General features: G+C 40.1%; 2 protein-coding genes across 7 annotated transcripts in view; both read right to left on the reverse strand.

Annotated features, from left to right (window-relative positions):
* RASGRP3 (RAS guanyl releasing protein 3) overlaps positions 1-3,340 on the reverse strand; it is a 62,361-nt gene extending 59,021 nt beyond the window's left edge. Inside the window, exon 1 of the mRNA XM_068402287.1 lies at positions 3,185-3,340. The gene's annotated coding sequence lies outside the window, so the exon portion shown is untranslated. The remainder of the gene's footprint in view (positions 1-3,184) is intronic.
* Positions 3,341-17,690: 14,350 nt separating this feature from the next.
* Positions 17,691-19,788, reverse strand: part of LTBP1 (latent transforming growth factor beta binding protein 1) — a 156,746-nt gene continuing 154,648 nt past the window's right edge. For all 6 annotated transcript variants that reach the window (XM_068414396.1, XM_068414406.1, XM_068414387.1 and 3 more), the window contains one exon: positions 17,691-18,684. In XM_068414396.1, the coding sequence (XP_068270497.1) occupies positions 18,515-18,684 (170 nt within the window). In that variant the 3' untranslated portion in view covers positions 17,691-18,514. The remainder of the gene's footprint in view (positions 18,685-19,788) is intronic.

Below are 19,788 nucleotides of genomic sequence, written 5' to 3' on the forward strand. Positions count from 1 at the left end.
CCTGGCTTTAAATTTTATCAGCCCATTGAAATAATTTTGCTTGAAATCAATGGGACCACTCATATGCTTAAATTTAAGCACCTGTATAAATATTTGCACGAGTCAGGATGTTATTCAGCACATAGTTATAAGCTGGGTTTTTTAGACATTATCAAAGAAATTATTTTTTAGCACTGACATTTCTGTTTTAAGTGTTGAGCAGTTGCTTCTCTTTGTAGAACTGTTTTGATGCTGTCCAATATTGAACTTTGATTTCTTAATGTGTTTTAGCTGCGTTTCTTTTTACGTCCCCTCTCCTCCAGTTCTGCTTTTTGAGTGAGGCTACTATGGATTGTACATGTGTTCTCAAAAAATCCTGCTTTGACTGCCCCAAACAGACACACTGGTACTACTAAGTCTCTGCTCTTTTTTTCCTGTAATGTTAGTGGTCTTCACTGTGACTTGGAGCACAAAGCTCACTTGTAAGAGCATCTGGTATAGTGGAATAGGGGCTTAGGGAGAAATTAAGATACTTACAGTGGAGCAGTTGCATGAGGAATAATAAATCCTACTAACACTGAGCTAGCTTTGCATGAAAGCATGGCATGATTTGTCTGTCACCCAAAGTGCATTATTTTTTAAGTCATATGATTTTTCCTTTAAGTCAGTCAGCTTTCCTGGAACTAGAAAGCCATGCTGCCCATACAGCAGTGACAGTTGACTGAAATATTTATTTGACAATTCTAGACTTCTTTATTCCTCCTGGCAAAACAGTGGCAGGGTAGAAAGCATGTGAACCTCCGCTTACTTCTAGTATATCAAATTCTCCTGTTTAATATTTAGCAAGTCTTAATAATTGCAACCGTGTTAGTACTTGTGAACTCTCAAAAGTGTTTATATACAAAGAATCTCCTGCAGAGTAGTTAGACCCTAGCAGGCAGTAAGATTTTATAAGGTGCAGGGGTGTAAATTTCATTCTAAGGCCTTCTGGAATGATTCAGGACAAAACTCTCAGTTTGCAAACTTTGAACTCATGAACTTGTGAACTCCTGCAGTTTTGAAACAAATCTTCTTATGTGTGTGATTTATTTCTCCTAAAACTCCTACTTCTGCGATTATGTGACTATGTAAGGCAGTTTTCATTTTTTAAACTAGGGTTACTAACTCTCGCAGTTACAGAGACAAGCTTGAAAACACTGGCCTTAAGTTCTCGAAGACAGAAAACCTAACAGTAATTTCTAAGCTGGGTTTTTTCTAAGACAATCTATCTTATTTGGAAACAGCATAGTATGTTTTAGCACTGCTAACTAATTTTCCCCGATTCTGGGTTCCTTTGAGCCTGTTGTAGATACTGAAATGGGAGAAGGGATTGAAGAAAGAGTGGGGTAGCTTCAAGCTACTGCCATGTTCCTCATACAGTGACCTCCCTGGATCAGATTTTCAGTTGACTGCTGATGTTTACAATTGTCCTATCACAGCTTTTCACCTACATGGATGACATCCTGCCTTGCTATCTTCACAATAACAGACTCCAAACATAACAGCATCCTAAAAGGATAAGTAGAATAACAACACATCACACTTCCTTCTTACAATAAACCACTAATCCTAAGAAACATCTGAATAATGAATGAATAATCTGAATGGCATATGCATAGAGGTAATGTGATAACACAAGTGAGAGTAATACAAAGGTTATTCTCATAGATTGTTCAAAGAAGATGAAAATCACATGATGAAATCCTGAATCTAGTATTCCACAGCTTCTATCCTCCTGCCCTCAAATCACAACAGCATTTCCTTTGTAATAAGAGCAAAGGACATGTTGGAAATTGAAGAAGTCAAACACAGAATAACTTCTCATTTTTCCCTCTTAAAAGTCTGTCTTGTTTATGCTAATTCAATGAAATAATATGGTCTATGTACCGGTATGTCTTAAAATGGAGCTTCTTACACATGCAGTCATGATAGCATAACTCTGTATGTAGTTGTCTCCATTTAGCCCACACCCAGGGCTAAACAGTAACCAGTTTTTCCATCACACAATGTCCCCTCCCGGACCAAGAAAGGGAATTGGGAAAAGGAGGGAGACTCATGGGCTGAAATTTAAACAGATTTAATAAAATAAGAAAACTATCAATACTAATACAAAAGACACAATTATACTTAGCCCATAGAGTGGTGGCAAGCCCTTCTAAGGGTAGCAACCATTGAGAAGAGAGCATTAGAAATGAAAAAAGTATAACAAAGAACCCCACCCCTCCCCACCAAGCTTTCCAATTTATAGTGAACCTGACGTTACAGAACACACCTATGGGCCAGCCTGGGTCAGCTGCCCTGGCTTTCACTGCTAATGGCCTTGATCACCATACCATGGCTGGCCACAAACTGAAACAAAATGTAACAGAAAATCTATTCTATAATTTTATCCCCATGAAACCAGGACAATAGCATCTGAAAATAAGCGGATTAAAAATTTCCACTTGTATTCTACTGTCAGTTTAAATTAGACCTCTGAATAGCAACTACATGGTATTGCAATGCAAAACCACAATGAATAATATATATCAATATCTAGATATAGTATATTTTTACGTACGCGCACACACACACACACAAATTACCTGCCATAATAAATTCTAAAACTATAGAAACTTCCAAGTGCTTCAATTTTGGCTGAGTTCCTACTTTCAAGTGTACTTCGTGAGTACAAGGCTAAATCCTCACAAAACTTCAATTATAAATTATATACATTTTGATATGTTTATGTATTATAAATGAACATATCTTGTATAAATATATATTACATATACTTCTCCCTCCCTCTCTCTGTCTCTAAATCTATATATTTAACCTAATGCAGAGTTGATTTAATTATTTTTCTTTGGGGCATATAGTTACCAAGAACATTTCTCTAGTACTTAATCACAGATTATAAGAAGATGAACACAACACAGGTGAGGAAAACAGCAAAGTTATCTTATGGATATATGGCAAAGGCTTCTTTTGCTTAAGGGAAGTTCTGAAGAATCTGTAACTGAATTCAGATTTCTTTATCTAAGAATCAGATGTCCTGCAAACCGTTATCTAAAAATCAGATACAGTTCCTTCTCCAAAGCTCATTCTATTTTCATTTACCAGCCTGGACACATCTGAAAAGACACAGAGAATGTAGCAAGCAGAAAAGCCCAAAGGAGGCACTTACCTTAATTTGATAGGTATCTAACTTTCAGCACACTCGGTTTTTAAAGAGTTCTTCTCATGGTGTTGGGATGCTGAGATTATTTGCTGCCCAGCAGTGTCCTGTACTTGACTGTCCTGCTCAGCAGCCCTGGCAGGGCCCTGGAGAGAGAAGCATGATTGTGCTCTGTTCGCTCCCAGCAGCTTCAGTGAGGCTGGGGCTCTTTTGAGCTCAATTAGTTCTAGATTGTTTGGCTAAATGGCAGCCACACTTCCTTCTATTCTTTCCCAACTTAGTTTTCCTGCCTCCAGTGGTGCTTTTTCCTTTCTTTGGACTATAAATAGGACTGCCACAACACAGTCTATAGCAGTAAGGAAGGCAGGAAATGCATTTAAACAAAGGAAAGATCTTAGGGCTTTTTGCCCTCCCCCACCAATATAAGTAAACGAATTTGATAAAGATTGCTCTGCAGACGCAGTTCTCTTGTGTGAGGAAAACACTTGTTCAAAAAACGTGCTAGGATGTCATCTTTTGTACTCTACAAAAAAATGAGGACACACACAGTATCACTAGGCCTTTCGACCTTAGTCTCTTGAGTATTTGTAACTTCCCTAAGTATTTAATTTTGGTTAAATCTCTGAAATTATTTGAGACTGGTTAGTTGGAACAAAGATTTTCTTTGGCTTAGAAAAGAGGATAAAGATGGCTAACGTTTTAGGATGGCAAAATATGTGTTATAGGAGGTGCAGATCTTGCATGCTTGAAAATGACGTTTAAAGTCTGTGAATCATCATTTCCTCTGAGTACTTTCTTCCCCAGTGAAACTGACCCTGCAGCCTCAAGCCAGAGACTAAGAGGTTGGAAGCAGTTAAGCAAACTAAGTATATTTACATGCAGGGAAGCAGAATCGTTGTGCATGTATTCAGTGAGGACGGCTGTGCAGCTATAGCTCTTGAATAGCAACTATGTTAAAATCCTCAAATACATTTTATGAATTAATTTGACATAAAGAATTGTTTTTATGGACTTTGGGTCAGTTTTTTGATCAGAAGCTTTCCAACTTCAATTATTTTCAGCTGAGTGGTTTTAAAAATACATACCAAGCTTCCAAGGCCCTGTCAAGCTTAAAAAAAAATTAACCATTTTCACATTATACTCAATTAAGATGATAATATAGTACTGTACTTACCTGGCTCTTTATCTCTTCTCTCTATTCCCACTTTTTCTGCTGTCTGAGGTACATGCGTTTGCTTCAATTCATACAGATTAGGTAAATTGCTGTAAAAAAAGCTTTCTGCTGCTCTTTACAGTGGTAGTTTCATGTTAGAATAGCAGTGTGCTTATTGAAGATAGTTAAGACTGTAATGCATGGTTTGGGATTGGTGATTATTTTAGCGGGAAGGTAGAGACTTAAAAGATAGATGTTGCTATGTGGACAAGTAATTTTTCTTCTGTTTAACATTTGTATGTGAAATATACATGTATATGTCGTGCTGAAAGTGGTGAGAGTTAAGGACCTGTGGCATTTGAGGAATTTGGAAAACGGTAAACTTTTTGTTTTGGTCATATTATGTAGGCAATGATCATGACTGTTAGCTAGTATGGTGTTTTATGTATGAGTTTGCAAATCTGTGTTAGCTTTAGGTAGACTAGATGATGCCAGAGCAGTTTATATAAAAATCAAGAGCGTCTTCAGAAAAATGCCTGCCTTATTGAGAACTTTGCAATGTGACTGTTTATGAAAAAAGAAGAGACATACAAGTGATGGGTGAATAAACATTTTTGTTGGTTTCTTGAAAATTAATAATAACTCAAGACCAAGGTTTTCCTTGAAAGTACATTTTCATAAAGTTAAACCAAAATGACATGCTGCAAGTGAAACTCCTCTCAAAATCAATAATTTACTATATAGAAGGACCTGAAACTTACAATATTTATGATATTTTTTCTTGTGCTAATATTGATAATTAGCAGACAGGTTTAAGGTCTTAGGAAGATGTTGATCTTTGAAGATCACACACTACAAATCTGACAAAGAGTAGGATAATTTTTTGTAGTGAACAGTGGATCAAATACTGACTTCAGCTGAAGCATGGAACCAGTTTCAGCTGAGAAGATTCTGTCGTGGAGACGACTGAAGGCAAGCTGCAGTCTTTCTGGCTCTTTCAGACCTTAGACCAAGGCTGAAGGACTGTCAAGGTGTAAAAGTTGATTGAATTTATCATTATGGAACAGCTGTGGAATAGGCCTAACTAACCCTGGTTCTGCAAAGTTGATCTCCACAGTGTAATGGCACTGAAATGCAAAGCTGCTTAGCATTTCACTTGTGCATACCTTTATTCAAATGTCATTTAGTTTAAATTGTAAATCTGCTTAACGCGTTGCTAGTGGTTACAGACTTGAATTTGCATCACGCATTCTCTGCGCACTGTGGTGCAGTTAGCACCAAGCACTGCCAGAGCCCTGGAGAGGCTTAGTCTTGAATAGCTGCTTGCTTTGTGTCAGCACGGTGCCAGTAGAGCCCAGTTGCAGGATCCTGCTTGCACTGATTTTGCTGGTAGCCTTTCTTTCAAACACACACATCTTTTCTCAATGTCATTCAAAACATCTCCAACAATTAAAAATAGAATTCAAAGTTAAAGCAGGATTTCTCTCCTCTGTCATTCCGACTTTGCACATTGGAAGAAATTATCACCCAGTGTGCAAACTTTTTCACTCCCACTTTACCCTTTCAGTCTTGAGCAGATAGTCTGTCTTGAGAGAGGTCTTCAGCGTTTCCGCTTCAGAGTTTCCTTTGGGGATCGATCAGGTAGTTGTGGAGCTACAAGTGAGCAAGGAGCAGGGTGAGAGAGAGTTGCTGAGGGCAGATCCTTGTAAGGTGCAGTTAAATTTTTCCATGTCGAAGCAGAAGAGATGTATTTTCTCTGACAGTCCCATTTTTACTCATCTTTCTTATGCATTAGCATCTAGGACAAACAATGGCTGCATGAGCAGATGCAGAGTAACAACACTGTGGTGCCCAGAACTTGTGGGGATGTTTTGTCCCCTAGAATTCAAAACGTCTTTTCTTCACAGTTCATTTACACTCTGTGCCCTAAATAATACATGCATGTGTGCATGTGTTAAGGATGTAAGCAAACTCTTTCTCTTCAGTGAGTTCCTGTGTGCAGAGTCAGCTTGTTCATGTAAAGAGAATCGTGAATTCTTCACCACAGAGAACTTAGACTGAGCTATTCCATGGCAGCATGACAAAACCACTGCTTTTTGCTGGACACCTCAAAGGGGCTTTGCACAAATAATTTTGATTTCTACCAATGAGTCACAAAACACTAATCTAGATGCTTTGATATGGTTTCCCCCCTAGTACTGATTACTGAGTTAGTTCTAGCTCTGCATCTGGCTTTTCACAATTATTAGAATGGTAAAAATAGTATCCAAATTCCCATGAAATTTGAATATGGAAGTTTTTCAGAACAGCTTCCAAAATAAAAAAAACCTGAGCTACCTGAGCCTTCTCCTCTGCTTTTATGCTGCCCCTCCCTTGTGCTGCTGAGCAGCATTGTGTTATGCTACTCCTTCCACTGACATCAGTGGGAATGGATTTGACATAAAGTCAGCACGAGCAGGGCAGAACACTCTAGTTTGTCCTGCCTATAGATCATTAAATAGCCTGAATTCTTTATGATGTTATTCCTGTCCCTCTTCTCTCTTCAGTTGTCTCCTTCTTGCCTTCATGTTTCATTGCCTCATGGAATACGTTGCAAGAAATTGCGTAACTTTCCCTGGTAAAGCTATACTGAGGCAGAAACAATAAGCCAGTTTTTATCTTGTATAGCTCTTGTTTAGTCTACCTGACACCACCATGGAAATCACTTGTCTCAGTAGTATTGAGTAAATTATAAGGACACAGAGTTTCCATTTGATTTCCGGTCCTGTTAAACACAGATGGTCTCTCTAGACTGCAGTGCAAGCTGTGGGCCAGATCCCTCTCTTCTACAAATTGGTGTTTCTTCATCAGCTTCATTGGAGCGACACTGATTTGAGCTGTCTGGGGAATGTGGCCAATTGGTTTTAATGGAACTGTGCCAGTTTATAGCAGCTGAGGAGCTGTGAATTTAAGGGCCTTTCTAATTGTAGCTTATGTTCACTGCATAGAAAATGTATTGTTTTCCTCCCTTTTGCCACTCAAGCAAATCACCAAAACATAGAAATATCCCAACAGCCCTGCCACTTACAGCTATGGGGCAAGCTGAAGAACAGTTCACTGTGATCTTAAAAAAAAGAAGCCAGGGAAAACCGCAGGTCAGACTCAAGCTGTGAGTCAACATACACATAGAAGATAATGTGCTGGTTGTCTGCCCTGTGTTTGTGGCCTCATGAGGTTAGCACAGTTGTGGTCTGTAATCCCTCATGCCATAAACTATCTGTACATGTTTTAGATTGGTTGTGTGGTAATGAAGGGAGAACATGAATAGAAGTCTAATTTGTTTTTCACCTTCTTGCTTACCAAAACACAATGTATGTTTTTTTTTCTCTGTATCTTAAACAAAGAACATGCATTAATCCTGATGGCAGCATAATAGTGAAGACTAAAGTTAAAGCTTCATTTACAACAAGTTAAAGTTCTTAAGGCCCAAACCTTCTATACATCCCCGTCTCTTCCCTGTGATTGATTTCTGTACAAACAACCAGGAGTTCAAAGCTTTTTGGGAGCTGGTGACAGCAGGAAACACTGTCTTCATGGTATTGATGAGGAAATAGAGTAACCTGACAAAGATCTTACAGGAAGTAATACTTTTATCTGGAAAGTTTATTCTATTGGTTGTTTCTGCTTTTCATCTTTCTTCCTCCATGTATTGTACTTGTCTCCTATTCCCTTCTGAGTCACATCTTTGTATTCAAGTTTCTTTGCATTCTACTTCTGTCCTGCTTAGGGTGTGTGTAATTTAGTGTAGCAGAGTTGATCTTTGCTTCCAGCCAGCTCACGATTTCATCTTGTGTTCCCACTTGTAAAATTTTCATGCAAGCACCCTTGTGTTTCCTCCCCTACTTGTGAGAAGCTGCTATAAACAACTGCAACATTACCTCACTGTTCTGAGGAAGGGCAAAACTCTCCTTTGTCCTACCGTCCTCCAAAAATGTCGACACTGTTGCTGCAGGGCGCAGGTGGTGTTTTGTTCCAGAAAGGTAAAAGGGGCTACTTAAAATTTCAACAGGTTCTTAAATTGTCAGACATTATCTCCAACAAATTCTTCTTCTGGTGCTGCCCATCTTTGTGGGTGGCTTCTCTGCTCTCCTGGCTGCTCAGGATGCTGTGTCAGAAGTCCCCGTTCCTGACTGCATCTGTTGCTCCCACAGGGTGGGCAGCTGCTCTCACTATTACTAGCATTAGCTCACTATTTCCTGGTATACTTTTTCCACCTGTACCCACCTTATTTTCTCATTTTCTACCTCTGTTGAGAGAAAGCCTTTTTTTACAGCACTTGGCACAATAAGGTGCCCGTTTTTGACTCCCATGCACTATGACTCAAAGGTATTAGTAATGGACAGAAGACCTCAGGCATTATAGTCCTGCACTTCAACCTTTAGATGTTTGAGCTCAAAAGCCCACTTTTCTACTCTTGCATCTATTTTAATGTGTGTCTTTTAGAATTGAAGTTTCCAAGAAGAAAAGTGAGAAGACATATAGCAGTGACAAATTGTTTCATCCTTTGTGTATAATGTACTAATAAAAGAGCAGTGATGTGTTTTACAGGTAATGCATCTCAAGCAAAAAGACTTCCCTACAGGAATCTGTTAACTTTTTCATGGTTGCTAGAAGCTGGGTGCATACCACTTTACTTATCACTCATAACCAGGTGCAGAGTAGGAAAGAAAATATTTAAAAATGGCTAAAATCTATGTACTTTTTGTTAGGCTGATGGAGTTAGGTTCTCATTTCCATGAGTTTCCCCTTGCTGTAATACATCATTGACCAAGATGAGTTACTTTCCCCGTATGTCAGTGGGAATTTATTCTCCTGTAGTTTCCTTTGCCACTAGTCCAAGGGTCTTCAATTTGCTGACCAAACATTTGCGTATTTCAAGGTGTTGCTTTCCTTTATCTGCCAGAACAGGGGAGGCAGGCTAAGTTGTGCTAAATGCTGTTGTGTCAGCTTATGGAAGACACTGTAGTGCAAGGCCCTTTGCTGCCATTTGAGGTAGGGCAGTCTGTACTAAATGGGTTTTTGGGGTATAGCTACACAGTTCTTTGTTGGAGTCTGGGTCATACTGACAAACGTGTGCTCTTCTGCTGGAGCGGTGAACACCATAAATCATACCAGAACACGGACCCCTTTTCTGGCACATGCGCTGGGAGGGGAGGTGACTGATTTGCCCTGACGCAATCTCTTCAGTGCCAAATCTCTGTTGCCTGCACCTGTCTTGAGAGCAGCTGACTGCTGCAATCTCCTCTTCTGAAAGGAAGAGGAAGAGTTGCTCCTTCACGGTTCCTGTCAGGTGCTGTGATAGCATGTCACCTCCTGGCTGACAGTAATCGGGCCTTGGAGAGGCCCCTGGGGACAGGAATAGCAACGTGCACAGTGAGACTCCCTAACAACGAGGTTTCTTCAGTGACTTCAAAGGGACAAGGATCACACAGTGGAGATCTGTTTTGTTGTGTTGGGAAGATGAGTGTGTTTGTGTTTTTTTTTTTTCCCCTGCATTCCTAGGAATCGTTCCAGCGCAGTTAATGCTTTCCCCATCTCCTTGACCTGCATGTATGAGCTAGCTTCACATGAGCTAGACCAGCTGTTCACAGCCTGGGATAGGAATTTTGTTGTGCCGGGAGATTAAATAGTTTATTTCTCATGCATCAGGAAGAGTCCTCAGACTGTTAGTCAGCTGGGCTTTTTACGTGACAGCTTTTACCTTAGGCTAATGGGTGTGTTAAAAATAGCCCTTGTTCTGTGGGAACCTTTAAACTTCTAGCATGCTTTTACTCTGATTTTGGGTTCACGCTTTTGCTGCTGTGTCCTTCTTTTTCTGAGGCTTCACATTTCTTCCATTGCAGAAACAGAGATTCTGTCTTCTTGGAGCTGTTTCTTAAGACCACTGTTTCCCTCTAAGTGTTGTGGATTTCCTTATCATTCCTTAAACGTGAACAATGTGGCACTTCAGATGCTGTGCTGACCTCTAGTGACAAGGCAGGAGAAAAAAATATCATCTTTGCTGTGAAAACCCGTGAACGGCAGGCTTCCTCGGAGCTCTCCTCTTTTCTGCAGTTTTCAGCCCAAACAAATTATAAGAGCTTAATTTCTCCTACTGTATCTCCAGGTCTTCATGATATTTGCTTATATTTCTGTGCAGTTGTTGAACAGCTGGTGCTGGATTCAGATCTTCTGCTGGTTATGCAATGGGAGAATTCTATTTACTTTTATTGATATTTATTAGTTATAAAATTAACAAATTTTGCAAGATGCTGATAGTTCATCCCATTTATGATCCTACAATAAAATACTTTATATAAAGATAACTTAAGCCCCAAAACCCAGAGTTTAAAAAGTTTGGTTTGACTCTTACTATTTGCCCTTTAATTACAAGTACATTTTAGTTCATGTTTCATGTTGACAGCAGGAGAGTTGGAAGGGTTCGGTGAGATACTACTTGTTTTGAAACACAGAAAAAAAAAAAAATCATAATTAGCAAATTTCTCCAGTGTTGCTAGATCTCTTTCAAAAGGTTTTAAACACTTTATTCCTCACAGATTTGAATTGCTTTATTTTTTGAAAATTTGAAGTGTTGTTAGAAAATTGCTGTGGTTTATATATTAGGAGCACAGTTTCTCCCTATGAGAGTCACTGAAATCAGTGGCATTGCACCAAAATTAGGTGGGAAAATGTTATTATAGTGATATTAACAGATATTGTCAATTGCACTTGTACAGAAGAATGAAGAAATGACAGTGGAAATCACAGAGAACTAAACCAGAGACATTAGAAGTCTATGGGAATCATAGTGAGAGAGCTCTGCAGGGACCTTTTGTTTGGTCTGCCCTGGAGGCTGGTAGACCATGTGCAAGGAGATGTTGCTCAAGGTCCTTGCCCTTGAGCTCTGTATGCTGCTAAGTCTCCTGGAGCTGAGTTAGGTGTTTAGACAGGGAAAACACCTATAAGCGTTAGATTTTCCTAGAGTATCATCTTCCTCGTAGTACACATTTGCAAGTGTTTTGTTAGGTCTAGTATTTGATGTAATGTTTTTAGCAAACACTCAAACATAAACCAAGTTTTACTGGATGAAGTAAGGGCCATCTTGGCTAAAAATAGTTATTGCTGCCTTCTGGTGGAATGACCCAATACCAGAACTATTACCAGATGTGAAATTAATATGTATGTCTGGATGCACTATGTATTGTTTCATTGAACAGTGAAACCCTCAAAAGCTCCCTATCATCTGCTTTGTTTTATATTCAATGTACTGAAATGAACTAACATTGCAATGAGTAATATAGTTTATGTGGTTCCTTTTTTTTTTTTCTTTTCAGCTTAAGGGACTTTTAAAATAATAATCCTCTATTTTTCTTTAGCTTTTGGAAAAAATTACATATAAGCATGAGCAAATGTGAATGAAAATTACATGTTCATTCAGCTCACTGTTGTGCAAATCAAAGGATTTCCCTTTCCTGTTTTATTTTTGAAACTTCCTTATTCCATGTTTTCTATTCAGCTCAGTTTGATGATGCTGCAGACCAAAGAATATGTCCATTGCTAAAATCATACTTGAAATTTCTTGCTTGTGATAAAAGAAGGAAGACAAACATGTCACATCTCTCTGTGTAGTTTTGTGAAGAATACAAAGTTGACTTGGTGGTGGTGGTGCCTTCTATTTCTGTGAGGAGAGAGAGTGCTGTGATGGATGTGATCAGTTTACCTCGATGGAAGATTTTTCTAAGTACCGGATAGTAGCTATCAGTTTCACCACATGCCAAATCTGTATTTAGAGACTGAAAACTACTTTGTGGAGTCCAATGCCAGTGAACAGGAAGGAACGGGTGCACGGGATGCTGAGGTTTTGGGTCATGAGCAAATGACAGGGTGAGCTGGAGGCGAAAAGCAGAAGCAGGACTGCAGTGAGGACTGGCCCTGGAAAGGGGTATCAAATGGGACAGAAAGTAGGGAATGCCCCTGTGGCCAGAGCTGAGCTGGATGGCAGCCTGCAGGAGGAAGAGGAAGTGTGGATCTTGAGAATGCTGCCCACTCACAAAGTGACAGGGACCATTTAGATGATAGGAAAGTTTAATGCAGTTTTAGGTGGAAACAGACTATATCCTGCTGGGGAATTTGGAACAGGTCCTACCCATCCTTCCGGGCAGTTACCTCCTGGATGAGAAGTGGCAGAAATAAAACTTCTTTTAATGTGAATAAAATAAAAAATCTGCTTAGCTATACTCAAAATTTTTCTGCCAGAGACATTCCTCATTAAACACACAGGGTGGGATTTCTCAAATGAGCTTGGCACAGCCTTTGCTCTGCTCCCACTGGAATCCGTTGAGGTGCCACAGGTTTTGGTGGGAGGAGAGCTAAGTCAATACGGAGTGCTTTGGAAAAATCCATCCCGGAATGGATCCTGGCAGCGTGAGTAGATAGGGATTGGAGGTGATGCTGAAATTGTCATGCAGAACTTTTCCATGCTGGCTAGCAGTATCCTCTCCATCCCCCTTGGTTTGGAGCTAATGGAAAGCAGTGTGTGGCAAAGCATGACTTGAGGGGAAGGGAAAGTCAGTGTAGAAAGAAATAAGAATATCCTAATTTCCTCCCTCCTCTGTGTCTTTTGTCAGGACAAAAACTTTACTGCAGAACTTTCCTTCTACCTGAGGTTGCCAGTTAACTCTTCAAGAACGTATTGGTCCATAGCAAGCAACAGTGCACATCATTGTGCATAATGCTCCTTCTGGATAGGATTATCCTGAGACAGGCTGAGCAGATTGTTCTGTTTTCTCCAAAGTGAAAGGCACACTCCTGGCATGTGCTCAGGTGTGGGAGAAGAAAGGGAAGGGGTCACGTTCCCTCTGTCAGGTTCCCTGTCTCACATAAGGATAGGGAGCAGAGGCTGCTGTGTCAGGTCACAGCCTCCTTTCATGGAAAAAGGTAGCTTGGAAGGGACCTCTGGAGGCCCCTAGTGCAATCTCCTGCTTCAGGCAGGGCAAACTTCAAAGTTCAGTGAGACTGCTCAGCTGCTGAGGCACAGAGGTTATCTTCCCAGCCCTACAGCTTGAGAGGGACAAGAGCAGAGCAATCATAGGCCCCAGACACAGCTGGGACAGAACACGCAGCATGACGACTTCCATTAGGAGTCTCTGAGTCAAAATACATATCTGGTGATTCAGTGGTCTTGAAGGAAAACTGACATGGCTGACATCCTGCATTTCTTTCACAGCTTGGTGTGCAAACACAGCCTGTGCCAGCTGTGGAGGTGGTGGCCCAGGAAGGTCCAAATTTTCTAGTTCTCCTAATGTGTGAGGTTAATCCTGCAGGTGAATGCAGGGACTGTAGCCTGGTCCTTGGCGTTCTCCCAAAGAACACTGTTACTCTCTCACAACTTGACTTCATCACTCATCGGGAGGCCTTCAGCAAATGGCTAATTTTCCTCATTCACTCACTCTTAGTTACTCTGCTTCTCTTTTGGACACATCAGTTAGCCTCCCTAGGTAAATTTCAGATTTTCTCATAGAAAAAGCTATATAAATACCAAATAATGATCTCAGAAGTGAGCAGTAGCCTCTGTGACACACCTCCTCTTTGCTTGAATTGCTCCTTAATAGCTCCCTTGGCCTGCTTGGTGTTAGCAGAGTCCCCAGCAAGTACAAACTACTCTTCAAAGTGGGTGGCATTATTAAAAGAACAATACTGTAGTCTCTTCTAGAGGCAGCAGTGGGGTTTTGAAGTTTGCTGTGCACTTTGAAGGAATGCACTGTGGTTCAATTGCTGGCCAGATCAGGCCCATGACATGCTCTAATGAGATCTGTCACTCTTCCTTTTGAGAGGTTAGGAGAAAGTGCCAAAGCCAGCATCCCCTCTGCTGCGATGTGGACATCACTCAAGGGGCAGTGAGGAACCCAAAACTCAGATTCAAACCCCCATGAGGGTGAGGATCACTGGGAGCTAATAGGTCATGACAACCACTTTGGCGCCTTTAGCGTTTTAGGACTTCTCTTAGTCAGATATTTATTTGACTGTGTCAGTTGCCACTGACTAGCTCAATATTTGTCATGACTGCCAGTTTTGTCTCTTGAATTAAAATGATCTGTCCAGCTGTGACTGTTTTTTCCCAAGGAATGTTAGTGTTCACTTTGAATTGTTCTAACATTGGCTGATTTTTCACTGAATAGCATTCCAACATGAAAGTATCTATTCATATCAAATGTCTTTCTAGCTGAAATGTGTGTCACTAGTTCTGTAGTAACCTCATTCTCATTAACATAGCAGCATTATAAGGGAACTAGCAGAATTCAGTTCTACCATGTCAGCAATTTTATTTTTTGTAGCAAGGAAATGGCTGGCTGAAAAAGGACTAATATATTTTTTTAAAGGGTCCATATGGATGTAAAAACTAGTGGTGCCATTTGGTATAAATTGTAATCAGTTCCAGACTCTGCTGCACTCAGAAACTTGAATCATGGAATTATATGTGGTGGTTTCTGTATTTTTAGGGCTCTCACCTAAACCACAGCTCTTGTAACAAGTAAATGGCTACATCCGTGGTGTCCAATCCCTCGTCTTAATGATGTTAAGAAAATGTTTGTTTAACTATGAATCAAAATTGTATTCCGAAGCCCTGCAGCTTTTCAGGTGAAATGACAGAACCAGCCTTGCTACACTGGGGCAAAGTAGGTGGGCTCCAGAGGCTGAGGTCAAATCGGCTGAATTTCACTTAATTCCTTCAATTGTGGTTCCTTTGTTTAAGCATTTTTGAAGGCCTGGAGCCAGGCAACGTGGAATACTAAGCACAGGGATGTAAGTGGAGTTTAGGCTGTTTGGTCTGCTTTTGGCTCCCTGTGTGTGTTTTAAGGCATATTAGAGGTAAGAAGATGCAAAAGGGAAAGGCAGAAGCATGCACAAAGTATGTTGTTTGCTTATACAGTGTCTGTAATAGAAGAGTGTGGCTGTGATGAGGACATGGCTATTGAAGCAGAAGAATGTTTCCAAGCTTCACTCAGGGCTTGGGTCAGCTGCTGTCCTCTTGAATCAGGCAGGGGAGATGGAAGGTGGCTGGACACACTGAAACCTCTTTTGAGAATTGCTGGTAACAGAAATTGAGAGGCCAAGAGGCCACTTAGGCTTAGGTTTGTTGGTTGGTTTGTTTTCTGTGGACAGAGGCATTGTTTGCCATCTGTCTGAACCTACTGGTAGCATTTAACCCCGTGACCAATTTCAACCATGTACATAAGGCAAACGAGACAAAAAAGCCAGTACAATCTGGTGTCTGTGAAGCTTGATGAACAGCTAGAGACAAGTGACCCAACTAACCCTCCCTCCTGAGAGCAGCGACAACACTTGGTTTGGCAGCAGTTGTGTCAACATATGTGCATTCATCACCCTGTCCTGGCACCCACAGCTGCAGATAGGTGCTGCCTGTGCTTGTTCAGAGTGGTAGAGATGCAAGGAGCTGGAGCTGGAGTTAGTCTGACTGAGGAAACAGTTATGAGGAAAGGTTTTAGGAATTCAGGCTTCATTTTGGTTTTGTTGCTCATGGAACAACTTGGGCTTGGGTTGGTTTTTATGTCTGAAATAACACAAAGTAAGGGGGTCAGAGCGTATATTGTCTGAGAATGGCAAAGTCCCAGGCTATTCTAAACTTGTTGTTTTAAAAAGATGTAATAAATCAGCACGGAGCCAAATCTTGTGGCTCAGAATTACATGTTCATACAGTGTTTGTCCCCAGGCAAAGACTTCTAAGGGTACTGAAGTTTGAGTGTTACTTCCTCAGCTGTCATACTGGTGTGCTCCCAGGAAAAGCAGAGACTTGTACTGCCATTTAAAAGCCCTTGCTGGGGAAGGATTGAAGGAGTACCGGGATGTTGAAAATCTGAGGCTGTGGTGCTGGTGCCAATGACAGCTTTGGGGCCTGGGCCGTCTTTCAGAGGTGAACACAGCCACTTTCTGAAGCAGGAGGAGGCTGTCTGGAGGTGAGAGTGGGGGGAGCACTGTCTTGTCTATGAATTTTCATGATAGCTGAAAGCAGATCAGAGCTCATCTTGAATCCAATGAAAGGTTGTAACTGTGACTTCATTTTTTTTAAAGATCGTAGGATTAACCTTAAGCAGGACAACTAAGAGCTCATTAGTTACAGAATTCTCTAGTAAGGCCAGACCTTCCTTCCTTCCTTCCTGCCTCCTTAACCACAGCAGGTAAGGAAGAATTTTTTTTTTTTTTCCTAATTATAGACCAGCTCTAGTGTTTGTAGTCTACTGCTTTTGACTGAGAAGAGCGATTGGCCCCCACCCCTCTCCTGCTTAATTCTAGAAAAGTCAGGGGAGTTGGGCACTTTACAAAGAGTTTCTTCCTTAAAGAACCTTCCCCCACAGTTTTTTTTATCATTTTTTTCTTACATTTTAAGATACCATCAGATCTTAAGCATACAATAACTTCACTAGTCCTAGTGTCAAATTCCAGCAGATAGAGAGGAGGGGCCCTGGGAAGGACAGGTGCTTCTGCACATTAACAGGCACAGGGGTTTTAATGAGATCAACTGACTGCGCAGTACTGAAAGGAACACAACTTAGGATATTTTTGGTTCAGTGTCTGACTTAAATATTGGAAAAGAAATTGGATTCATAACCAAAACAACTATTTCTTTTTTTGGTGAAATGAGAAACAAAAATATAATTTTCAGACAACAGGACCCAATTTGACCCACTTTTTAAAGTCTCATGTTATCCTTTTCCTTTTAATGCAGGGCAGGTCTAAAAGACACAGCAAAAATGTTTCATTTGGAAAATATCAAAAGGACCCGTTTTGGGATTTCCAAAGCAAACTCCTTCACTCTGGAGAAGGTCAAAGTGAAACATCTGTCAGTCTCCTAATCTCTTTCTCTCCTTCCACTGAAAAATAGAGCTGATGGGAAAGTACAGTTCATCAAGAAAAGGAAATTTTCCCCCTTCAGTATTTTCTGAAAACCAGGCCATCGTACTGAAGAGCCTTATTTGCAGATTTAGTGGGAAACATACCTAAACCAGGAAAGAAGAAAAATTCCATGGGAATCAGCTTCCAAGTCAAACAGTTTCTGTAGGTCTGTGTTTGAAATCTTCCCTCTGGAAGCCTAGCTTCAGGCATCAACTAATTCAGATTCTGGTCTTATTAAAACAGCATAAGAAGGAAAAACCGGCCAGACAACTCCCTATAACTATTGTAATGTAAATTAAATTCTAGTACTGTAAACACCTGAGGGATTGGCTCTTGTAACATAAACACCGATAAAAGAATAAAAATGCCTACATTTAGTAAATAGGTTTTTTTCTAAAAAAAGGTAATTTTATTGAGTTTTAATATACAGCTTTAATATGTTAGGGTAATCATACAAGATCTCTCTTGTGTTCAATTTACACATTACAATACAGACATGAGCTAAAATCTTTTGTTTTAATGTACAAAAGGAATCCAATGTTGTCCACTAGCAGCTTTGAACTTGGCAAGAAAGGTTCTAAAGACTTTAAGTGCAGTAACAACCATACAGAATACAAAATGAATATAAGGACTTTTCGCCAAGGTATATAAACATTTGAAAACAAATGGTGCCTGCTCCACAGGGCAGACAACTAGCACATTAAAAACAAGTCACTGACCAATGTTCCAGAGAAGGAGGAGCATTACCCTGTGTAACAGTTCTTATAAAATGGCCTAAGAATATCTGTATCATAGAATTTGTACTGATCAGAAAAAAGGTCTGAAAAGAAACAGTAGGCTAGAAACTGAACAATCAAAAAAATGACATAGTAATATAAAATATTTCCATCACTATTTAAATGCCAAATTAATCAAGCAATAGTAAAAAAAAAAAACAAATCCAAACCAAAAAACCAAAGCTCTTCTGTTTAAAATAACAGCACTGTTTTTGCTTATTTTCGAAGATATTATTTTTTTCTTATGAACACACTATATACTTGATCGTTTCTTTCATACAGAGTAATGTGTCCATTTGGTCTGTCACTTCAGTGAAGCTGATATACAATCAGCCCATCATGTCTCACCTTTGACACATTTTAATGCTTTTCTCCCCTTATGTTCGCTACTCTGGTGCCTTCTCTTCTCAAGTTAAATACTTTTCTTCCTTTTCTTTATACAGTGCAGAGTATATGGGCTTAGGATATGGAGATTTTCCTCTACTCCAGTTCACTGTCTAGTTCTGAGTTCAGTGGTGTGCAGTAGTTTGGTTTGTCTGAAGGCACGTACCCTGGGAGACACAAACACTTGTACGAACCTTCTGTGTTAATGCATTTGGCGTTCTTGCAGAGAGACATCCTGTTGTTCAGCTCGTTGCACTCATTCACATCTGCAAAAAGGGGACATCAAAAGACAAGTACTTAATTCTGGTGTGTAGGTAAAACTCGTTTATTTCCAGCATTGTCAGGAGTAGAACATGCTGTATGAATAAACTTTATTTTCAGTTCTGATCAGGTGGAATTAGGCTTGGTCAAAAGCTGTAACAGACAAGTTGGGAAAAGACAGAAGTTACCATAAGAAATCAATAGCGAATTAAATGGCCTTAAACTGTTAGATTACCAAGTCCAAATTCAGCCTAAGCTGCAAAACAAAAATTTAATAACCACTTACAGGTTTTATCTGATGACTGAAAAGTGGCTTATAAGAAAGAAGTTCCAAGTTCTTAGTATAATATCTGTATTTTAAAAAATCAAATACTTTAGGAGCTGTTGGCGTTGTCAACTAAATAGCTGTGAACAGCAAACTACCTGCACTCAACAGTGTGCAGCATTGGCCTGAAATACACAGGAGCTGCATCTTTTCTTACTAAGGAGGTCAGCTTGCCATAAAGTCCTACAGATTACAAGGCATGCAGGCATCTTATCGTGAAACAGCTGGGAGACCTCAGCTGTGGGTTACAAAGCGTAATGCTAAGCAAGGTCAGTACAGACCTTAAACTGAAATACCCACGCACGGTCTCTACTAGGCTTCTACACTGAGGGGTGTTGTTTTGCTTCGTCTTCTCACTGACACTTGCTGTTCCCATGTTTTGTTGTTTTAATCAAAGACGTAGTCATTAGATGTCCTGGTTAGCAGTTGTGCAGATTTACTAGTTTGAGAGTGAGAGGAATAGTTGGGTCTGTTGACTGCTGAAATCAGTGAGAATCAGGGGTCAAACCCCACCAAGTGGTTATCTGCATATTTAGGTGATTCAGCCTCTCTAAAAACCTGCTCCTAAAATTACTCTTCTACTCTGGATCCAGTTCCATCCTCTTAGCTCACTAAAGCCTTTGAAAAACATTTGTTCTATATATTAGTGTTAAATTATTGATAGAAGTTTAAGCTTCATTACACAAACGTGTGTCTGCTCATTTCTAGGCTCTTAACTGAACACAGCTGTAATGACCAAGATGAACTGAGAAACACCAACATAGTTATTTCTGTAACAATATTT

This window comes from Nyctibius grandis, chromosome 1, assembly GCF_013368605.1.
Source record: "Nyctibius grandis isolate bNycGra1 chromosome 1, bNycGra1.pri, whole genome shotgun sequence".
Classification (NCBI taxonomy): domain Eukaryota; kingdom Metazoa; phylum Chordata; class Aves; order Nyctibiiformes; family Nyctibiidae; genus Nyctibius; species Nyctibius grandis.